Below are 18,304 nucleotides of genomic sequence, written 5' to 3'. Positions count from 1 at the left end.
TTGTTAAGTTTTTGTAGAATGTAACCATATTACCTTCAATTCTGACTCCTCCTTGCATTGCCCTTATAAAATTACATCCGATGATCATTTGGATGTCATCCCCAAGTTTCATTGTGAACGCATAAGTGTAGGGGATTCTGAAAGTATTATTCCCAATAGTCATTTTTCCTCCCTTTAATTTTTTGTTTGCTGTCGTCTTGGAGGTAATCCCACTGAAATGTACTATGTAAGGGTTTTCTTCCATTGCAGCGCTTGGAACAGCCCTTTCATCTATGCAGCAAGTAGTGGCGCCTGTGTCTAGGATAGCGTTAACCTCAAAAGTGGGAATATTTAAAATTTCCATATGTACCTTTAAGTTGAAGAGCATATTCTTGGCCCTTCTCGTCCCCCCTATTTCCTTTGTTTCCATTGACAGGATTTTCTGAGTTTCTTCTTCTAGGAGGACAAGGGCTTCCTCACTTTCTTCCTCCTCACTTTCTTCAATTCTTCTTTTTTCTAGCTTTTGTATTTCTCTTAGGAGATCAGCCTTTTCTAGTCTTAGCTTCTAGTATTTCTTCTTTCAACTTGTCATATTTTGCTTTTAGCTCTACTACCTCGTTCTTTAGACGGAGATTTTCTTAGGCTATGGCTATAGACTGGACATGCATTTCTTCCAGCTCCTTAGCCTTTTGTTGCTCGGATTCCACCGCTCCTTTTAGCCTTCTTATCTCTGCTTCACAATGGTTAATAAAATCTTGTTGTTGTTGAAGCAAATTTCTAGGTTCATACCTTGGAGGTTCCTCCATCATGACGGGGGTTCTTTTGTCGAAATAATATATGCTGCACATTCCGCATGAAGTAATCTTGCATAATGGACAATGCCTTCTGTGTCTTCTTTGAGAAATTTTTTTTGCAGCATTTGCATTTTTCCCACTCTGGTGGAAGTTCGGTGTTGATTTCCCATATATGTCTGCACTCAGCTTGTGTTTGTGAAACTTGTATTCTTTTCCGGTAACCTGTCTCCGGACCTATCCACCAAGTCCTACTATTTTCTATTAAAGCGAATATTTTATGAGTAAAGGAGTGAATACCGTACTGTAAATCTTCATTGTCCTCTCCTTCAGAAATTGAATAGATTGCATCGCTTTGGTTTTCTCCTTCTTGTACAGATAGTATTTCATATTCATCCGGAATGTCTAGTTGCTCAAACATAGCAACTCTCTTGATGTTTTTCCGGTCATTGGGGCATTCTCTTGCGAAATGTCCTTCTTCTCCACAGAGATAGCACTTACACCTTTTGTTCCTTATTAAGTGCTTTCTTTTCTCAATTATGGCATGAGATGAGTGGGGTTTACCTTTGTAGGTTGTTGATCTTCTTACCCCATATTTTCTCTCAGGTTTGTTGTAGTATCCTGGAATAGGAATTTCACTGCAGAAAGATAGGTCCTTTAATGCTCTTCTGAATGCAGCATCCTTGCATTCGGCTTCCAGGTATTTGTAGGAGAAGAGTATTCTTGGGATTACTCCTATAGTATTTCCTCTATATTTTGCTTCAAATGCCTCCTTGATTCTTTTTCCCAATTCTCCTGGCATTTTGGACCATAATTTTTCAGATAGCTCTAGGCCTATGAATAGCCTTCCTGTCTTTGATGCCAATCTCATATAATCATTTAAGAATTGAATAATGTTTTTGAGATTAGTGCAGGATAACCTTTCAAGGTCTCTGTAGGCCTCTTCCTGTGCTGTTGTGGATCCCTGAAATGGGTCTTCCAGTATGAAAATCGTCCGCAGTTGTGAGAGGATATTTTGTGTTCCTCCTGTCCCATCTGCATTGGCCATTAGTAGTTGATACTCTTCTGGGTAGGCCATTCGCCACTGGATCCATGCTAGTTTTTCTGCTTCTCCAAGCAGATTTTCAATAAACTCCATTTTCGCTAGGGGATCAGTAAATCCTTGTAAGGATACCAAGTTTTTTGTTACTGATTCCCATCTCATGAAAACTTCATCAAACATTCCCAATTGGGATGGGATTATGAACATTGCTCCTTGCTGTTGGAAGGCTGAAGGGAGGTTCCAGGCTTCCGAGAAGTTTTTTGCCCTGAACCTTGGTTGTCTTGAGTGCCCTTCATATTCTGGTCTTTGACTTGTGGACTCTATGTTTACAGCCGGAGGATAGTTTATGGGTCCCATGGTTGAGTCCGTCGGTGGCCTGTAATTTGATATAGCAGATGATGAATATACCTGTTGAGATAGCCTTGCTAACTGTGGGTATTCCATTATCAGTTCTTCCTCTAGTCCTGCTGCGATTAATTCCTTTTGACGCTTCCGAGGGTACGGCATCTCTACTTCCTCTTCTGTGATGTGGGTGCCTTGGAAGTAGGAATTAAGGTTTTCCCTTAGCTCCTCGGCCTCGTCCTCGCTGTCGTTTAATTGAATGTTGACAGCTATTGTGTGGCTTCGGATTTCCTCTTCATCGCTGAATGTTTCGTCATCCGCGTTGTTGTAACGGATCCTACTGGATGTTGATGCTGCTTTATAATTGTCGAAGCTAATTGAAATTCTTCCGTCAATCAGATTTCGGCTCCTGAGTTCGGCAGGTTGTATGGGAATTGAGACCTGTGTGGGTCTTTCTTAGTGGGTTTTGGAAATCTACAAGCAACTTCTCCTCACTCTCTCTAGACGATATTATTATTATTATTATTATTATTATTATTATTATTATTATTATTATTATTATTATTATTATTATTATTATTATTATTATTATTATTATTATTATTGTTATTACTACTATTTTTTATTATTTGTATCAAACTTGCATGGGTTAAAGGTTCCTCCTCGTTCGATCCCGGAGGTGCTCCTGTTTCGTCGGGCTTTGCATCCACCATCTTGCAGATTCTCCTTAACTGAGCTGGTGATTGTTATTAGCTCATTTAAAAATAAAAAAATAAAAAAATAAAAAATCGTAGATACCTACCTGTACAACAGAGAAAACCATGATATGAAACAAATTTTAATAAAACAGGGTGATCAACACACTATAAAGTATTCCCAAGACATTTAATAATTCAATAACAACATTCTATACAATTTAGTTTGTTTACGACAGTTAATAAAAGATAAATCCAATGTTCACTAGCTTCTAAGACATTTGCATATATTTGCTACTCATCCACCTCGACCTAAAGAAGCTTATATCCAATTTCTTCAACTCCCAAGTATTATACAAACAACATGGGGTTCATCAACCTTTTGATCATCGCTCACTCAGCAACTCATCATATGATTGTAGAAATACAAACCAATAAAAGCCAACATAATTTGTGATTTCCAAAAGGATATATTATACATACATAAGGAGATTTCCCATTACGAGGTCTAATGCTAATCCAACTTCAATCAATTGGCACATGCCACTACCATATCAGTACTGCAACCGCATACCAGTTATCAAAATTTGAAGGACGCATCAACGATGATCTATAATATACCTCAGCAAGGAGTGTAAAGACTGCCCAAGAAATCTATATCATCTCATCATTCTTCAACAGCATTGAATATGCAAACAAAAATCTATATAATATACTCCTTATCTAAACACATACTTTCCTGTCTTTCCTAATTTTGAACTGTAAGCATAAAGGAAATTTAGTCCTCAAAATATTCAGTAAAATTTGTCCAAGTACATGATCCTTGGTTGAAATGTAACTCTTAAAAGAGCAACTTCCCGATAGAAATTTTATACCACCAGTTGGTGTCCGTTCCTGATTCCTATCAGTAATAAATCATACACGAAGATTCCGTAAGAGACATTCTAACAACAACGTAATTCAACTCATTCACTTCATCAAAAGAGGATAATACAGAGGATGACCCTCCTTTCTATAAAAAAAAAAAGAAGAAAAATCTACAATGTGCAGAAGCTGAGACAAACAGAGAAATAAATAAACCACAAGAAAGAATACTAGCACAAAAAATTGACTGATCAACAATCAAATGAAGTTCTACATCAAGCACAACAAAATATTTCTCAAAGACAATTGTCTGTGAACAAACATCACAAACATAATACATAAAAACACTAATCCAAATCTCGCAGTCATGTTTATTCTTTAGAGACAAATGTGGAAGCTAAGAAGACCATGACCACCCAACTCAGCACATACAGCAGCAATTGTAAACCAATTCCATATCCTTCCTACACCAGCTCATGTTCAGCCTATTGGAATTATAAACATTGTGCCATTGTCTATAAATATATAAGTATATGTATATGTATATATATATACATACATACATGTACATATATACACATATATATATACATATATACATATATACACATATATATATACATATATACATATATACAAGGTTCGCAATATCGTATCGTACCAGTATTTTGACCTGGGCTCGGTACCGGTACGGTACGGTATACCGAGCGGTACACCCAGGTGCACCGAGCACTATTACAGTGTATTGGTGCGCTGTACTACTACAATGCACTGCTACAGTCAGACCGGTACGGGGCGGTTCGCGTACCACTGGCCTGTCGGACCGGTACGTACTACCCGTATCTGGCGGTACGATTCGGTATGACAGACCTTGCATATATATATATATATGAATACATATATATATATATATATATATGAATACATATATATATATATATATATATATGAATACATATATATATATATATATATATATATGAATACATATATATATATATATATATCAACATCATGTAGACAACATCATACTAAAAAGATATATTCACTTCATCATACTATACTATATATATATATATATATATATATATATATGAATACATATATATATATATATATATATATATATATATATATATATATATCAACATCATGTAGACAACATCATACTAAAAAGATATATTCACTTCATCATACTATACTATATATATATATATATATATATATATATATATATATATATATATATATATATATATATATATATATATATCAACATCACACATGTAGACAACATCATACTAAAAAGATACATTCACTTCATTATAGATAAGTCATTAAGCACGAAGAAACAATCAGAAATTGCATAAAAGACTTTCAAGATAAGGAATCTTTAAGCTATTTGAAAGCAATCAAAGCTGAGATAGACATTTTTAGAAAAGAAATCAGGCGAAAGGAGTAATACTTGCGGGCGTGGAGAGCAGCGGGGCCGAGGTAGGTCTCACGGTTCCATAGCTAGGACAGAAGGTTCTGCAGTAGGTCTCGCGGTTCCTTCGTGCCCTGGGAGATCTCCTTCCGCGGGTGGGTGGTGGGGCTTCATCGGGCAAAAGAAGGAAAGAGAAAGAAAGAAATCCGCTCAACATTGAGAAATTACTGCGATAGGTCAGTCAATTAAGCACCAAGGAAAAAATCAGGTATCACATGAAAATTATTCAAGAAAAACACATATATAAATCTTGAAAGCGAACAAAGCAGAGCGAAAGATTTCTTTAGAAAAGAAATCAAATAAAAGAATGAGCAATACCTGGAGGGCATGCGGGCCCGAAGTAGGTCTCGCACTCGTACATCCCGACCAGCTCCGCGCCATCCTTCGAGATCCCCTTCCTTTGTCGGGCACCGGGGCTTCATCTTGATCCACAGCTTCGCGCACTTGTAATGAACTGTGATTATGTCCACGACCGGATCAACGAACACCAACTGCCGCCGAGTACAGGATCTTGGTGAGGCGGGCGACGCCGTTGTAGCCATCGATGTCCGCCCACGCGTAAGGACCGGCCGAAAGAGACGGAGGGGTCCGTCTCGTTCCTGATCTTGATGAGGGCATCCAAGATCATAGAGCCGCATTCGCCGAGGTCGATCTTGCCGTTTGTCCGGCGGAGAAGGTCTCGATGCGCTTGGCCTTGGCGGATTCGGACTGAGATGAGAGAGATAGGACGTAGAGGAACCGGCAGCGATGGCCGGGGTGGGTGAGGGGGAGACCGCGCGCGGGCGTCGGAGACTCGGCGGAGGATACCCCTCGCTGTCGCGGCCACCAGAGGCGAGAAGAGAACCAACTGCGAGCGAGAGGGAACGAAAGAAACGATAAAGTTTGTTATGGGGTAAGAAGATAAGTCGGTCACGACCAAGATCGATAACATTTACACCCATTAATTCCGTTACCCGTCTATTAAACCTGGCTTGTCATTGGTTAATCTAAGATGTATAGAAACAAGACATCGGTTCTTACGATGTCGATAGCGATTGTGTACACGGCAGTAACACACCACCTGAGCCAGCCGTCTTCGATATGAAGTATCAGACGATCCTTCCGAGTAGTAGTGGGAGTCAGCAAAACGAAAAGTTTGAATTTTTTTCAGCAGAAAGGAAAAGTTAGAAATGGAAATGTCATCCATTCCAAGAGAACCATAAAAGGCAGAGACACCTTCGGTTGATGAGAAGCCGGGACCAACATATACATAATGAAGGACCCATTCGTCTTCTTCATGGCAATACCATAAGAATATGTCTCACTAATCCTGATATCTGAAATCTATCACCAATAAAAATACTACCAAAAGCAAATTTATAATAATAATAATAATAAAAAAACCCAACCCAACCCAACTAAAGAGGAACGATCCCAGTGAAGTCAAAAGGAGGCACGCGTGATTTCAATCCCACATTTCCAGGAATACGAACCGAAAACTGCATGAACCGGAAAACGAGAATCAAACCGCCGCCACGGGTTGAACAAACGCTCCAGCCGACAAGGGACGAAATGAAGTGAGGCATAGCTGCTATAACCTAAAAGGACGCCAGAAGCCAGCCGTGCTTTCTCGCGTGCTCCATGTACTGCTGGAACTTCTCCTCCACATTGGGAATATCAAGAGCTAAGTCATCGAGCCCATCCCTTACTCTTGAGAACCCTTTTGTCATTTGATTCATGGTGATCAACCATTCATCGAAACACACCTGCAGCAAACCCAACAGCCTCTCGTTCTTCTTCTCCATCGCCATAACCAATGCCTTCTTTACCACTTCATGATTGAAGAAAGGCATTCCCAAATCACGGATACACTGGCACGCTTCTCCCACATCTCCTCCGCTCTCATATTCCTCCAGAAGCTTTATTATCTTGTCCTTTGCATCCTCCACCGCCCAACCAGTGCCACCACCCCAGCATCTCAGAAGTCTCTCACCAGCATGCCGAGCAGATGCTAGCGAGCGAGCCATGTGAACAGTTTTACTCCCGCTGCAATTGCGCGGGAGCTTGCTGTTGATCTCCTCCAAGTTGAGCGGTGCTAAGACATCATCAATTACGGCCCTGGCCAGGAATAGTGCTAGCTCATTTGAGGCATCCAATATGTCCAATGCCGCATCCTCAGCTGACTCGAGCAGCATTATGAACCCATCAACAATGTCATCTCTTGAAAATATTTCCATGCTAAGCGCAGATAACAGAACAGATGCCATCTCCTTCTCCCTGTACTTGCGGTCCATCGCAAGGGTTATTAGTCTCTTAATAAAAACAGGATTGTACTCCGGAGCACCTAAATCTTCGAGACTTCTAATAAGCTCTGGTATGTCGTCAGAGAGAAAGTATTCCCGTATTATCGTAACAGCTTCTTCTTTGTACTTCCTCAATTTATCATAACCTTCATCTCTGTCTTCGTCCTCTGCCTCTTTTGATTGGAGAAAAGAAGGGTCAAGCCATCCACCAGAAATCGCTTTAGGAACTATCATCTGGAATAAGGATTTTGCAGCAGGAATATCAAGAGACAGGTCATCGAGGCTCTCAGCAAGCCGTGAGAAACCCTTGGTCATCTGGCTAGGACTGATTAAAAGTTCTTCTGCTGCTTCTTTTAAAAGCTTCAATATAAGAGGCTCTGATGTTTGATTTTCCATTGCTTGCACCAGTGCCCGCTTCACAACCTCATGATGGAAGAATGAAACTCCCAGTTCCCTTATGCACCTACAGGCCTCTGCAGTGTCTCCATTCTCTATATATTCTCTCAACAAATCTGAGATCTTCCTTTTGACCTCTTCGACAGTGAAATGAGTGGTGCCACCCCATCGACGCTCAACTAACTCTGCATGGTGGGGAGCCGAGAGATAACTTTTTTCAGCAGTTTGAACAACCTGAAGACCTTTAGAGGATTCGGAAAGTGTTTTCTTCGCTTTTGTGAGAAAGGCAGGAGGTAGGATGTCATCAACAACTGCACGGGCTATAAACAAAGCCAGCACATCAACAGCATTAAGTATGTCAAGCGCCAAATCGTCAACAGCCTCGAGTAACATGAGAAACCCTTGGCTGATCTGGGCCGAAGTAATTACATCGGCATACAGGGAGGATAGCAAAACAGATGCCATCTCTTTCTCTTTGTCATGCCGGTCCATCGCCATGGAAACAAGTTTCTTAACAAATAAGTGATGATACTGATCAGACCCAATATCTCCAAGATCCGTGGCTGCCACTTCTACCACACCAGTGCTGAAATACTCCTCTATGATTGTTGCCACAGATTTCTTATAGTCGTCTATAGGGTTAGAAAGAGTGGCACCCACGAGCTGATATGGTTCCTGAAATTGCAAACACAATGAATGTGTAATCCTCATCAAGTGTCTGTTTCTTGAGCTTTCCCTAATCATACATGATAACAAAAGAAGAAGGATATAACTACTGTACAAAAATACACAAGCACCTTCATATATGCATATGAAGTCATATGTATGTCTCCAGATATAAAAGAGTGAATGTGAGAGTCTCATACCTCTCCACTATCATAATTAGGATCATTTGGGTCAACGCGTGAATCAGGATCAGCATCCAAGAGCTTGCCCCATGTTCCTTTGCCACCAGCACCATCTAAATCACATACCCGGTGAAGGAACATTCCGATTTGTTAAGAAAAAGGCAATAATAAAGAACCAATGACAACAATATTAATAAATTTATACTTTTAGCTGAAATATTGAAACTAAATAGTATAGTAGCAACATGATGCAGTAGACATTGAGAATGTATATAATAAGTATAAACAAGACTAAGAACTGCTTGTCCTTTAAACTACTTAGAAAACAAATCAAATTGAGTCCATGAATTTTTTTTTTTTTGAAATCAATTGTTTCTATAATGTCATAATTATGGTATTAGTAAATGCTGATTGTCTCCAACAAAATCTAACTAGTCCATGAACAGATGCAGAACAACCTACAACCACCAAATGCAATCGATACTGCCACTCCATAATTTTTACTTCGACAATAACTCAAATATAACAGCATGATAATTCTAATTCTGGATATTCATGGATGATCTCCACATCAATTTTAACCCTAACTAGGAATGGTGGAGATATCCAAGAACATCCATGTTTAGACAAAGCTAAAATAAATAAAATTCTTATAGGAATCAAGTAACGATAGAGAAACTAGAGTAGCATGAGAAAATACCCTATAAATTATAATTCATCTGAAAAACCCTCCAAAAACATTAACATCCTGCTACGAACAATAGAACAACTAGAATAGCATGAGAGATTCATCTAAAAAGCCTTCCATGGGCATTAGCATCCAGTTAATAAGTTCTCTTTTCTTATCTAAAAATTATGTATAAAAATAACATGTAGACCTCTACACTATATATAAAATGCTGAAAGGGGGGGTATCTAGAATTTCAAAGCAATACAAAAAGTTAATATTGGGTAACAAAGCATTAAAAATAATTAACAACAATTCATAGAGCAAAAACAAAATAAGCAATAGTAAGAAACCAACTTGCCAGTCATATATCTAAACATTGAAAAAGTTATCGAGTAAGCTAGTGCATATATTCTAATTGATATTCTTCTTCCTTTGGTTTTGTCAACAGAGAGAGATGAAGACAACCTTCTTGAAAAAGACAGCAAAATATAAAAATAACAGGAAATCCAACTAATGTAATTGGTAAAGTATAAAAAGTGGTGGCCTATAATGACATTAGAATGAATACCTAGAACCAGAATGCTTCAGAATGTAAACTGTAATGTTATTGCCAAAAAAAAAAAAACAACAATTGACAATATGAACATTGACAATATGGCATTTCTTGATGGAGCAAAAGCTAGCAAAATATTTTTTTCTTCAAAATTTCTATTGCAGTACTAGCTTTCACAAATTATGCTAAAATAGTGAGTAGTGACTCTATGGTCTTTTACAAGAAAGGAATATGTTAATCTCTCCATACATAATCCAACTTTGTTAGATGATCTCAACTAAGTCCCATCGATAGACAAACATTCTCAAACAAGATGGAGAAGAATGATGACAGTATGTCTTCACTAATAGGCTGGTAGAATTCTCTTTAGCATCTGTTAAGCAGCAGCTGAAGCAAATCAACTTAGGAATCATGTTTCTATAATCATGTACATGTTATCAAATTTCAAACTCCAATTAGCTTATTTTTAAAAGGGTGCGACTTTCATCAACTTTGTATGACCACATAATAAATACCTCTACAGATCTTTATTATAGGATTTGTCTTCATAGAATTTTTTAACTCAAATGATATATTGTCACTTGATTTCTTTTTTAAACTCAAACAGGTAGCTTTACTGTTGCCTGTTCATTAGTTTCATCTAAAACTTTAGCAGTGACAATTGACGTCTAGAACTATAAAAGCTTTACACATGATCAGAAATGTAAAAGCCAAAAGAATGAAAGCAATAGTCTGAGGATTTTGCACAAACATATGGCAAGGTTACCATCTGAAGATAAAATAGTGCAACAGCTATAATTCTAAAAAGCTAACAATCAATTCTCTAAAACCTGCAATGTGACAAACCGTTTGCATCAGCTTTATGAGAAATAAAAAAAGGTAAGTACGATTGCAGTTTCGAAACATGCAATCCTTGTGTCTAAGGTTGCAGAACTTCCTCATGAGAAGCAGTGATGCTTGTATAATTAAAAATGAACTTGATGCTACCAACAACGTGGTTACTCAACACATTAATTTTCTTTTTGTCTGCAAAATATGATCTTTGGAACCAGTTTATGACAGCTTAGCCAAGAATTGAAGATTTAATCCACTCCATATAACAAATTACTAAATTTCATGAAGGAACTCAGATGTGCAAACCACAAAGAAATTTAGTTTCAAGGAAGTATCAAGGGTATCAAGGAGAAAGTTGCAAGCTGGGCATCATATACAGGCTTCTTTTGGTCAAAAAATTTGAAGAAAACAATCATGTGTTGTATGGCAGGCCACTAAAGGCGTAATCAATGGTAGGATCTGATAAATTTTGCATAATATAATAATTAGATATGAGGGCCAATAGAAGTACTAAGATGACCTTGGGTGCTTAAAAAGGCAAAACTCCCCAAATTTACAGATTTATATGTAACAACTGCACATAAAAACAGACAATTCTTACTGCACCTAAAGTGAGATGCATAAGGTTGTTTTATCTAAGAACACATCTTATTACTACAATTCAAAACTTCATTTGAGATATACCGGCCATAAATGCAGACCACAAACCATAGTGAATATAGAAGGTTGTTTCACTAAAACTTGGGCATGATGGGCTCAAACCACTGCCAACCTCAATGTACATGAACGGATAAAGTAGCTTAGTCTGCCAAAAGACCTAAAGCAGGCATGCATCAGCATCATTTATTAAAGTAAAGGGTCCATCACGTGCCTTGGTTTTCCCCCTGGCTTCTTTCTTTGACGAAACCCAGTATGAATGAAATAATTCAATGAAGCATGACCAAAAAAGTAACATTGTATTAGGCTAGATGCAACTCCAACAAAGTACCAAAAGTCTGATATATTATGCAACCAAAGTAAATTGTTAAATCAATATTTTTTCTAAACGTGATTCATTTAACATGCCCCAAATGAATTATTGAGGACTAAAAAGCAGTTTTTCGAACATAACAAGCTTGTAATTTTTTTAGTTGTATATGCTTCTCGTTACTTGCTATAATGTATCAGGACTTATAAAACACAAAATATATTTATTCACGCTTATCATTTTACAATTTTTGACATAATTTCATCAACCTTCAATCCAAATCTGGCATGTTCATAACATTACTTCACTCATTTTCAAAGTTCAAGTTGTACATGATCAAGTAACCTACAATGACATTTATAGATCATTTAATGTTCCAATTTCATTATAAAACCCATTCAAGATTATCATATCAAATATATATATGACAAAAACCTATGCAAACCAGCCAAAACTGCAAATTTTAAGATGGTTTGCAGTCAGTGTTGGCAGATTGATCCAAGGATTACCAACCTAATCTACGAAATATATGCTAACGCTGTTGTTTTCTATTTATATGAGACTTCTCTAAAAGGCAACGGAAATTTGGTCAACTGAAGGGATGAAAAAAACAATGAAAAAAAAAAAAGAAATCCAGAGAGGTGGTTTTACTACAGAACAATGAAAAATAAATAAATTCTGATATCCCTCAGCAACCTATCCTCATCTTCTGGTAGCTATCTTGACAAAGAGTTATTACAATCCCAGAAAAATTGGGGACAAGAAGATTCTCAATCCTGCCCCAGTTAATTATCCCCCCTCCTTTAAATTGCCTTTCCAAAATTGAGCTCTTATGCATCCGTAGGCAACTCAGCATATCTAAAACTACGTATGACCAAAACAATTACACAAAATTTTTCACACAAACTAGCACAAAATACATACACCGGCAGATCAATGAAAAGTCCAGATCATCAGCAGTACAACGTTGTCTGTCTGCTGCGTTTTGTATTTTAAATTCTGACCTATTCTCTTCATTTTTAATTTTGTAATCTGACGTTATTGCCACAGAGTATATTATGAAATAAAAATACAGGTAAAGACGCCATACTGTGCACAAAAACATAAAATCGACTCGTCATGCCTTCTAACCTAAGTATCTTTATCCCACTCACTCACCTTAAAATTAAGGGATAACAAATATATTAAAGTCGGACGTCCATCAGTTCATGTTTCAGATCATCTCCAAACGCCCCATAGCATAATCTGAAGATTACCAGCGAAAAAAGAGAGAGAAAACCAAGACAAAGCATCACTCACCCTTCTTCACTCGCACTAGCTTCCCGGAATGTGAGCGCCGCACGTGCCTCACGCCAGAAGACGGAGACCTCCCCCCGCCACCCCCGCCCCCGCCCTTAGTATGGATCTCGGAGAGCACCAGCTTGGTGGGCGATTTGGGCGACGAGGACAGCACCTCGGCCTTCTGCGCCGCTATCTTCAGCACCTCCCTCTGCTCCTCCGTCAAGAACCCCTCCTTCTTCGGCGACGCCATCTCCTCTCCCCCAATCGCGCCACCAACCTACGAATCAAACGCATCTCAACAAAACTCGTCCAAGAAACCAGAAAATCGCCTGCAGAACGTAACGAGATCGAAAGAGAACCTCGATCGGCTTTTGGCTCGGGGATCTCGAGCCAAGAGGGGCGAGGGGGCGAAGAAGATCGGAAGCCCTAAGAAGAATTGGATCTCGAGGGAGGTCTTCGATCGATCCGGCGAATTCGATTCGGCGTTTCGGAGAAGGGGGTTGAAGGGGGGAGAGGGGATTGAGCAACAGTTGAGCTGTTTATATATGGAGAGACGCTCTCGGTTCGGTGTACACGTCATGAGAGAGAGGGGTCGGGTCGAGCGGATCCCTATCCTGTTAACACGTGGCCCATTCCGCTCCATCTTTGAGAACTTGACACGCCCCATTTTAGGTCGCTTCTCCCATTCCCTACCCGCAGACAATCACGCGTGCGAGCCTGCGGTGGGGCCCGTCACAAGAAACGTCGATTCCCGGGTAGGTCCGAATGTTCGAAGAAAATAGTTTTGGTCAATTAGAGAGCGACGTGGCGGACTTATACTGGCGTGATCCGCAATGGGCCTGTCGGATCGACGAATGCGTATCAGAGGTCCGAAAAGTTCACCGGATCCGAAATGAAATATTCACGCACGTCATAACTCCATGAATGGAACAGATAATTCAGACTAATCAATTTAATTTTTGACAAATTAAAATTTATATTTTAATTCTCGTCCTTATAAACCTAATTGAAATTTATATGTTCCTTATAAACCTAATTGACTGAAGTATTAATCTCTAATACAGTTTTCCGATGCAAGTATTAAGGTGCAAAAGCATTCAAGAAGAAACGAATGTTCACAGCCTCACACATCCATATACTGCAACTGATTTCATTACTGCCATCTTCCTGCCACAATGAACTAAGAACACAAGCAGGAGGAACCATGCAGAAAAGAGGAGTGGGTCAACCAAGCCATACTTTCTAGTCATCACTTGGGACTTTTGTGATTGATAAATGGTTTTGGTCTATCAAAACCAAATTACCAAGCTCAATCCATTTAATTTTTCACATACCAAAGAAACAGAGTCGCCAAAAACAGGTTCATTTGTTCCAGCAACAAATAACGAATTGCACCTCATGTCTGTCCAAAATCTTTTACCTATTGTCTTTTCATAAAGAAGAGAAATGATAAAACAATGCCTTTTTGGATGGTCACAATTTTACGTCTACACAACGACTGCACATAACCTGTGTTTACAAACCTGAAACAGCCATAAAAACCAATCAAACTGAGACTGTCAAGTCTACTATAAACTCTCTACATGCTGTTTACAGTTTTGTCCGTGACCAAGAGACAAAGGAATAACACAAAGAAATGATTAAACAATGCAAGACAGTGAAATGTGCCAACTGATTCACAGGGCCAGCTCTAACTATTGATTGACAACAGAGGTTACATATGTAATTCTCATATATCAGAGCAATTGTAAGTCTATGATAGAAGATACAACTCATGCCTTGTCATGTTCTTTTGATGTTCACAGGCAACATTTTTTGTTTACAGAAAGCATGAGAGAAATGGCTAAAAGAGCAGCACAAGTCTAACCTCACTTGCACAAAAATTATGCCCATATTTCTGATGATGATTTATCAAAATAACTTCATTCCACCGGTTTTTTGCACCAATCCATGAAAATGCTTATCGTGGTTCGGGAGCTAAATACTGTAAACTTCTACTATCTTCACATTGCCAATTACATGAACAAATAAATACATTGTTACTAGAACCAAACACATGTGCATAATGATTCTTATGAGTTAGATATGAATTGTTACCAGAGAACAATCATCAGCAAGATTTTGATCAGAATAATCAATAATTTATCATCAAGTCCTCCTGGGTTGGATAACCACCTGATTCAGTGTATGCTCATGTAACTCCTTTTTTATTTCAAAGGCCTCGACAAATAACAACTTCAGAGGCATCTTCCAAATTCTTATAAGTTATTCAAGTCACCGGGTAGCAGCTAAGAGTTCACATCAACAAACTAGCTTCATGATATTGCAAACAACATCCAGGCATTCAAATTTGATAGCTTCCAAATGTTCTACCTATAAATTGCTTCAGGTATTGTAATTCTTATTCTCAGTTAGTTTTGGCCTACAATTGAACACTTAAATGTACCTTCATATTCTTAGTTTGACACCTTGACCTAAGGCTGCATAAGTAACAGAGACATATGAACCCTGAACAACAAATATAAACTTATGTTGCCCAAGTTCCAAGCTAATATTAACACGTCATACAAAACACTATAACTCGACAAGTTACACCGACAAAAACAATCTCAATCGAAACATATAACTAGGCATAGCGGCTGGTGAATAAGGTGTATATATACAAAAGAAAGTTACAGAGAAATCTAAATTCAGTTTATCGCATTCTCAGCATTTATCATCAAACATAATCATAAGTATCAAGCATAACTTAACCGAAATCAAAGAAAAAACAAGGTGTTCAGCTAACTTTAAGGCACAATGACATGATCACAAAGTTAATTAGCAGATAGTGAGCTTCCCTCTCTCTCTCTCTTTTTTTTTTTTTTTTTACATTTTCTCTCACAAGTTTCCTGTCATCCCTGGCAATACACATGTACATCAGGTTTCAGAAGAACAAATTTCATATGCAATTATTCTGAGGAGAGTTACAATGGTCGTCTACTGCACAATTTGAGTAAGTGTGAGATTGGAAGAACTTTCTCTTACCAGACCCATTCCACCAGGGATGGTCGGCTTTCAAACAATCTTACACCATTCTCCTCAAGTCTCCTGATTATACTACATAGTCATAATAGACAAAGAAAAGGGTGTCGGGAATGATCAGCGGCAAACTATCTATATAGCGATAGAAACGCCTTACATTGTCCATCTCTAAAGCCACAGTGTCAATGACATCGTCCCTATTTGTAAGAACCCATAGGTCTCTTGATTGAACTCTTTTGAGGCTTCCCCTACAGAAGGGGCAAGACTGAGATCTCACATTCCTGAAAGTAAAAAAAATGTCAAATTCAGTAAAAAGGAAAACAAGATGTACTGCCAAATGGAATTTGAAAGTGAACGACAACATAACAACACGACACAGGGGTAAGCAATCACCAGTCGCGATAGCATTTTATGCACATAGCATGGTTGCAGCTTGGCAGGACCATTTTGGTGCAAACTTCCAGACAAATTCCACACTCGTCGTCCCTGTCCAAATCCCTGTCAGCGAGCTTCTTCCACTCTTCCATCCTTTTCCTGCCAACCATCTCTTTAGCTCGGCCTTTCTCGTTAGATTGTTCTCTTTCCGCCAAGTTGCTCTCGAGTTGTTGAAGAGAAGGATATATGATAGCTGCAAATTTTGTTTAATGGAAATAACTGTGTGAGGATAATATACATATATATCAAACTTAGGCAATTTAAGACCCTTGGAACACAAATATAAAGTTCAGATTATGCACCATAGAACTCTCTAATGCTAGCCCGTCTTTCAAAGGTGGATATAGTTCTCATACCATCAACATAAACCTGCATAATGCAGCAAGTAAGTTGTCAGTCTTACAGCTACCAAAGCACTGCATTCCTTCTTCGATGATCGACACCTGAAACGGTTCAAAGAGTACCTTGTGGACAAGTATCTGGAAAAGCCCTAAATAACGAAGGAGGCTATAAGAGCAAGTGCAGTCCAACCACTGCATCAGGAAGAGAAAGACGGGGGCCAACGGGCTGCAAGACACCCTCATCTGAAGACAGGCACCACCGTAGGTTCTCCGAATAGCATCTGCCCTGTGATCCAAAGCACCAGGACATGAAGACCATGTCATCCGATGACGAAATCACAGAATTCAGACCAAAAATAGAAGCATCCACCACCGCATGGATCACCAACACTATCTGGACAGAAACAACATACACAAATATACAAGATATGAGAGGGAGGGAGATTACAGGGTGTTGGCGTGGTTGATGTCAGCTTCGAGGGCTTTAAGGGAACCTCTGAAGGATGGTGGCCTTGTAAGCTGGCTCTGAAGCATGGCTTCAATCTCGGAAGACGACGACGATGAGGAGGAGGAGGAGGAGGAGGAGAGGGGACTAGCCGGGGAAGAAATGGGGCAGATGAGATTAGGATCCTCTGAGCTGCCATCTTATGCGTTGATCATATAGCAGAACCTTCAAGTACAATGAGAGAAAGGGGACAACCTAACCACAGTGGGATAAGGCAGCCCCACTCTCTCTCTCTCTCTCTCTCTCTCATCATTATTAATTTAAATAGTAAAACAATTAAAAATTAAAATATGGAGGACTTAATAGACTCTTTAAGATATTATCACTATAAGAAAAACGAGTGAATAAAGATGATATTTGATTTAAATAACATTAAAATAAAATCTCCGAAGGTGATAATAGCTGCTGCTCGTCGTCTCCCAGAACTACTGAACGTTCGTTGATTGGACGGCGCTGTGGGACCCACTCCCGTCTTCATATTATCTTAAGCTACAATAATAATAATGAGAGAGAGAGAGAGAGAGAGAGAGCGGGGCTGCAACCTTCTGGTTGCTTCTTGGGCGGCTGGGCCGACGACCGCAGCCACATCTCCACCAGCCTGTTCGTCAACAGGGACAGCGACCGCATGGAGGAAGGGCATTCATGGAGTTTTGGACTAGAGTTCCACATGATGTCCAGCCTTTCTTTCGCCTCATCCTCTAAAAGCTTGGTCATCTACAAATCCTTACAAGAATCATCCAATTTAAATGGATCGAGCAGTCAAACCCAAGTCTTGACTCATGCATCTTCTTCCTCATCCAATCTCATCTCCAGACCCGATAGGTGGAGAGAGAGAGAGAGAGAGAGAGAGAGAGAGAGGCCATTGTTTAACATGTGGGGTTGTCGGAGCTGCTATCTGGTTTGTTCTTCTATCTACGATTCCCTCGTTGACTGCGTTGCTGGGGATCTCCCTGCGTCATCACTGACATG

At 39.1% G+C, this 18,304-nt stretch overlaps 2 protein-coding genes across 3 annotated transcripts; both read right to left on the bottom strand.

The window, feature by feature from the left end:
- Positions 1–6,362: 6,362 nt before the first annotated feature.
- LOC103992602 (MA3 DOMAIN-CONTAINING TRANSLATION REGULATORY FACTOR 1) lies at positions 6,363–13,556 on the bottom strand. Its single transcript, XM_018829176.2, has 4 exons — positions 13,390–13,556; positions 13,049–13,307; positions 8,744–8,838; positions 6,363–8,552 (listed from the first exon to the last, which is right to left on the bottom strand). The coding sequence occupies exons 2-4, from the start codon at positions 13,278–13,280 to the stop codon at positions 6,777–6,779; spliced, it is 2,103 nt and encodes a 700-aa protein (XP_018684721.2). The 5' UTR covers positions 13,281–13,307; positions 13,390–13,556; the 3' UTR covers positions 6,363–6,776.
- Positions 13,557–16,026: 2,470 nt separating this feature from the next.
- On the bottom strand, positions 16,027–17,524 carry LOC135642728 (E3 ubiquitin-protein ligase AIRP2-like). Of its 2 annotated transcripts, XM_065159117.1 has the most exons (6): positions 17,279–17,524; positions 16,954–17,116; positions 16,792–16,858; positions 16,448–16,682; positions 16,212–16,335; positions 16,027–16,129 (listed from the first exon to the last, which is right to left on the bottom strand). In XM_065159117.1, exons 1-6 carry the CDS (start codon positions 17,362–17,364, stop codon positions 16,112–16,114), a joined length of 693 nt encoding a protein of 230 aa, XP_065015189.1. In that variant the 5' UTR covers positions 17,365–17,524; the 3' UTR covers positions 16,027–16,111. The 2 variants fall into 2 exon arrangements, with proteins under 2 accessions (XP_065015189.1, XP_065015188.1); XM_065159116.1 differs by having other exon boundaries at positions 16,027–16,335; positions 17,279–17,518.
- Between the last annotated feature and the right edge of the window lie 780 nt (positions 17,525–18,304).

This window comes from Musa acuminata, chromosome BXJ3-7 (genome assembly GCF_036884655.1).
Source record: "Musa acuminata AAA Group cultivar baxijiao chromosome BXJ3-7, Cavendish_Baxijiao_AAA, whole genome shotgun sequence".
In the NCBI taxonomy this organism is placed as follows: domain Eukaryota; kingdom Viridiplantae; phylum Streptophyta; class Magnoliopsida; order Zingiberales; family Musaceae; genus Musa; species Musa acuminata.
Note: the sequence above shows the minus strand (reverse complement) of the source record. Positions and strands in the feature narration are given on the sequence as shown.

Bases quoted from the DNA above. Each gene is read 5' to 3' on its own strand.
- LOC103992602 (XM_018829176.2), bottom strand. From the start codon at position 13,280: ATGGCGTCGCCGAAGAAGGAGGGGTTCTTGACGGAGGAGCAGAGGGAG. The intron at 8,839-13,048 runs GTGAGTGATGCT...TATGTGATTTAG, and splicing joins GCTAGTGCGAGTGAAGAAGG to ATGGTGCTGGTGGCAAAGGA. The intron at 8,553-8,743 runs GTATGAGACTCT...TTGCAATTTCAG, and splicing joins CTAATTATGATAGTGGAGAG to GAACCATATCAGCTCGTGGG.
- LOC135642728 (XM_065159116.1), bottom strand. From the start codon at position 17,364: ATGCTTCAGAGCCAGCTTACAAGGCCACCATCCTTCAGAGGTTCCCTT. The intron at 17,117-17,278 runs GTAATCTCCCTC...TTTGGATCACAG, and splicing joins ATCAACCACGCCAACACCCT to GGCAGATGCTATTCGGAGAA. The intron at 16,336-16,447 runs GTGATTGCTTAC...TTTTACTTTCAG, and splicing joins ATAAAATGCTATCGCGACTG to GAATGTGAGATCTCAGTCTT.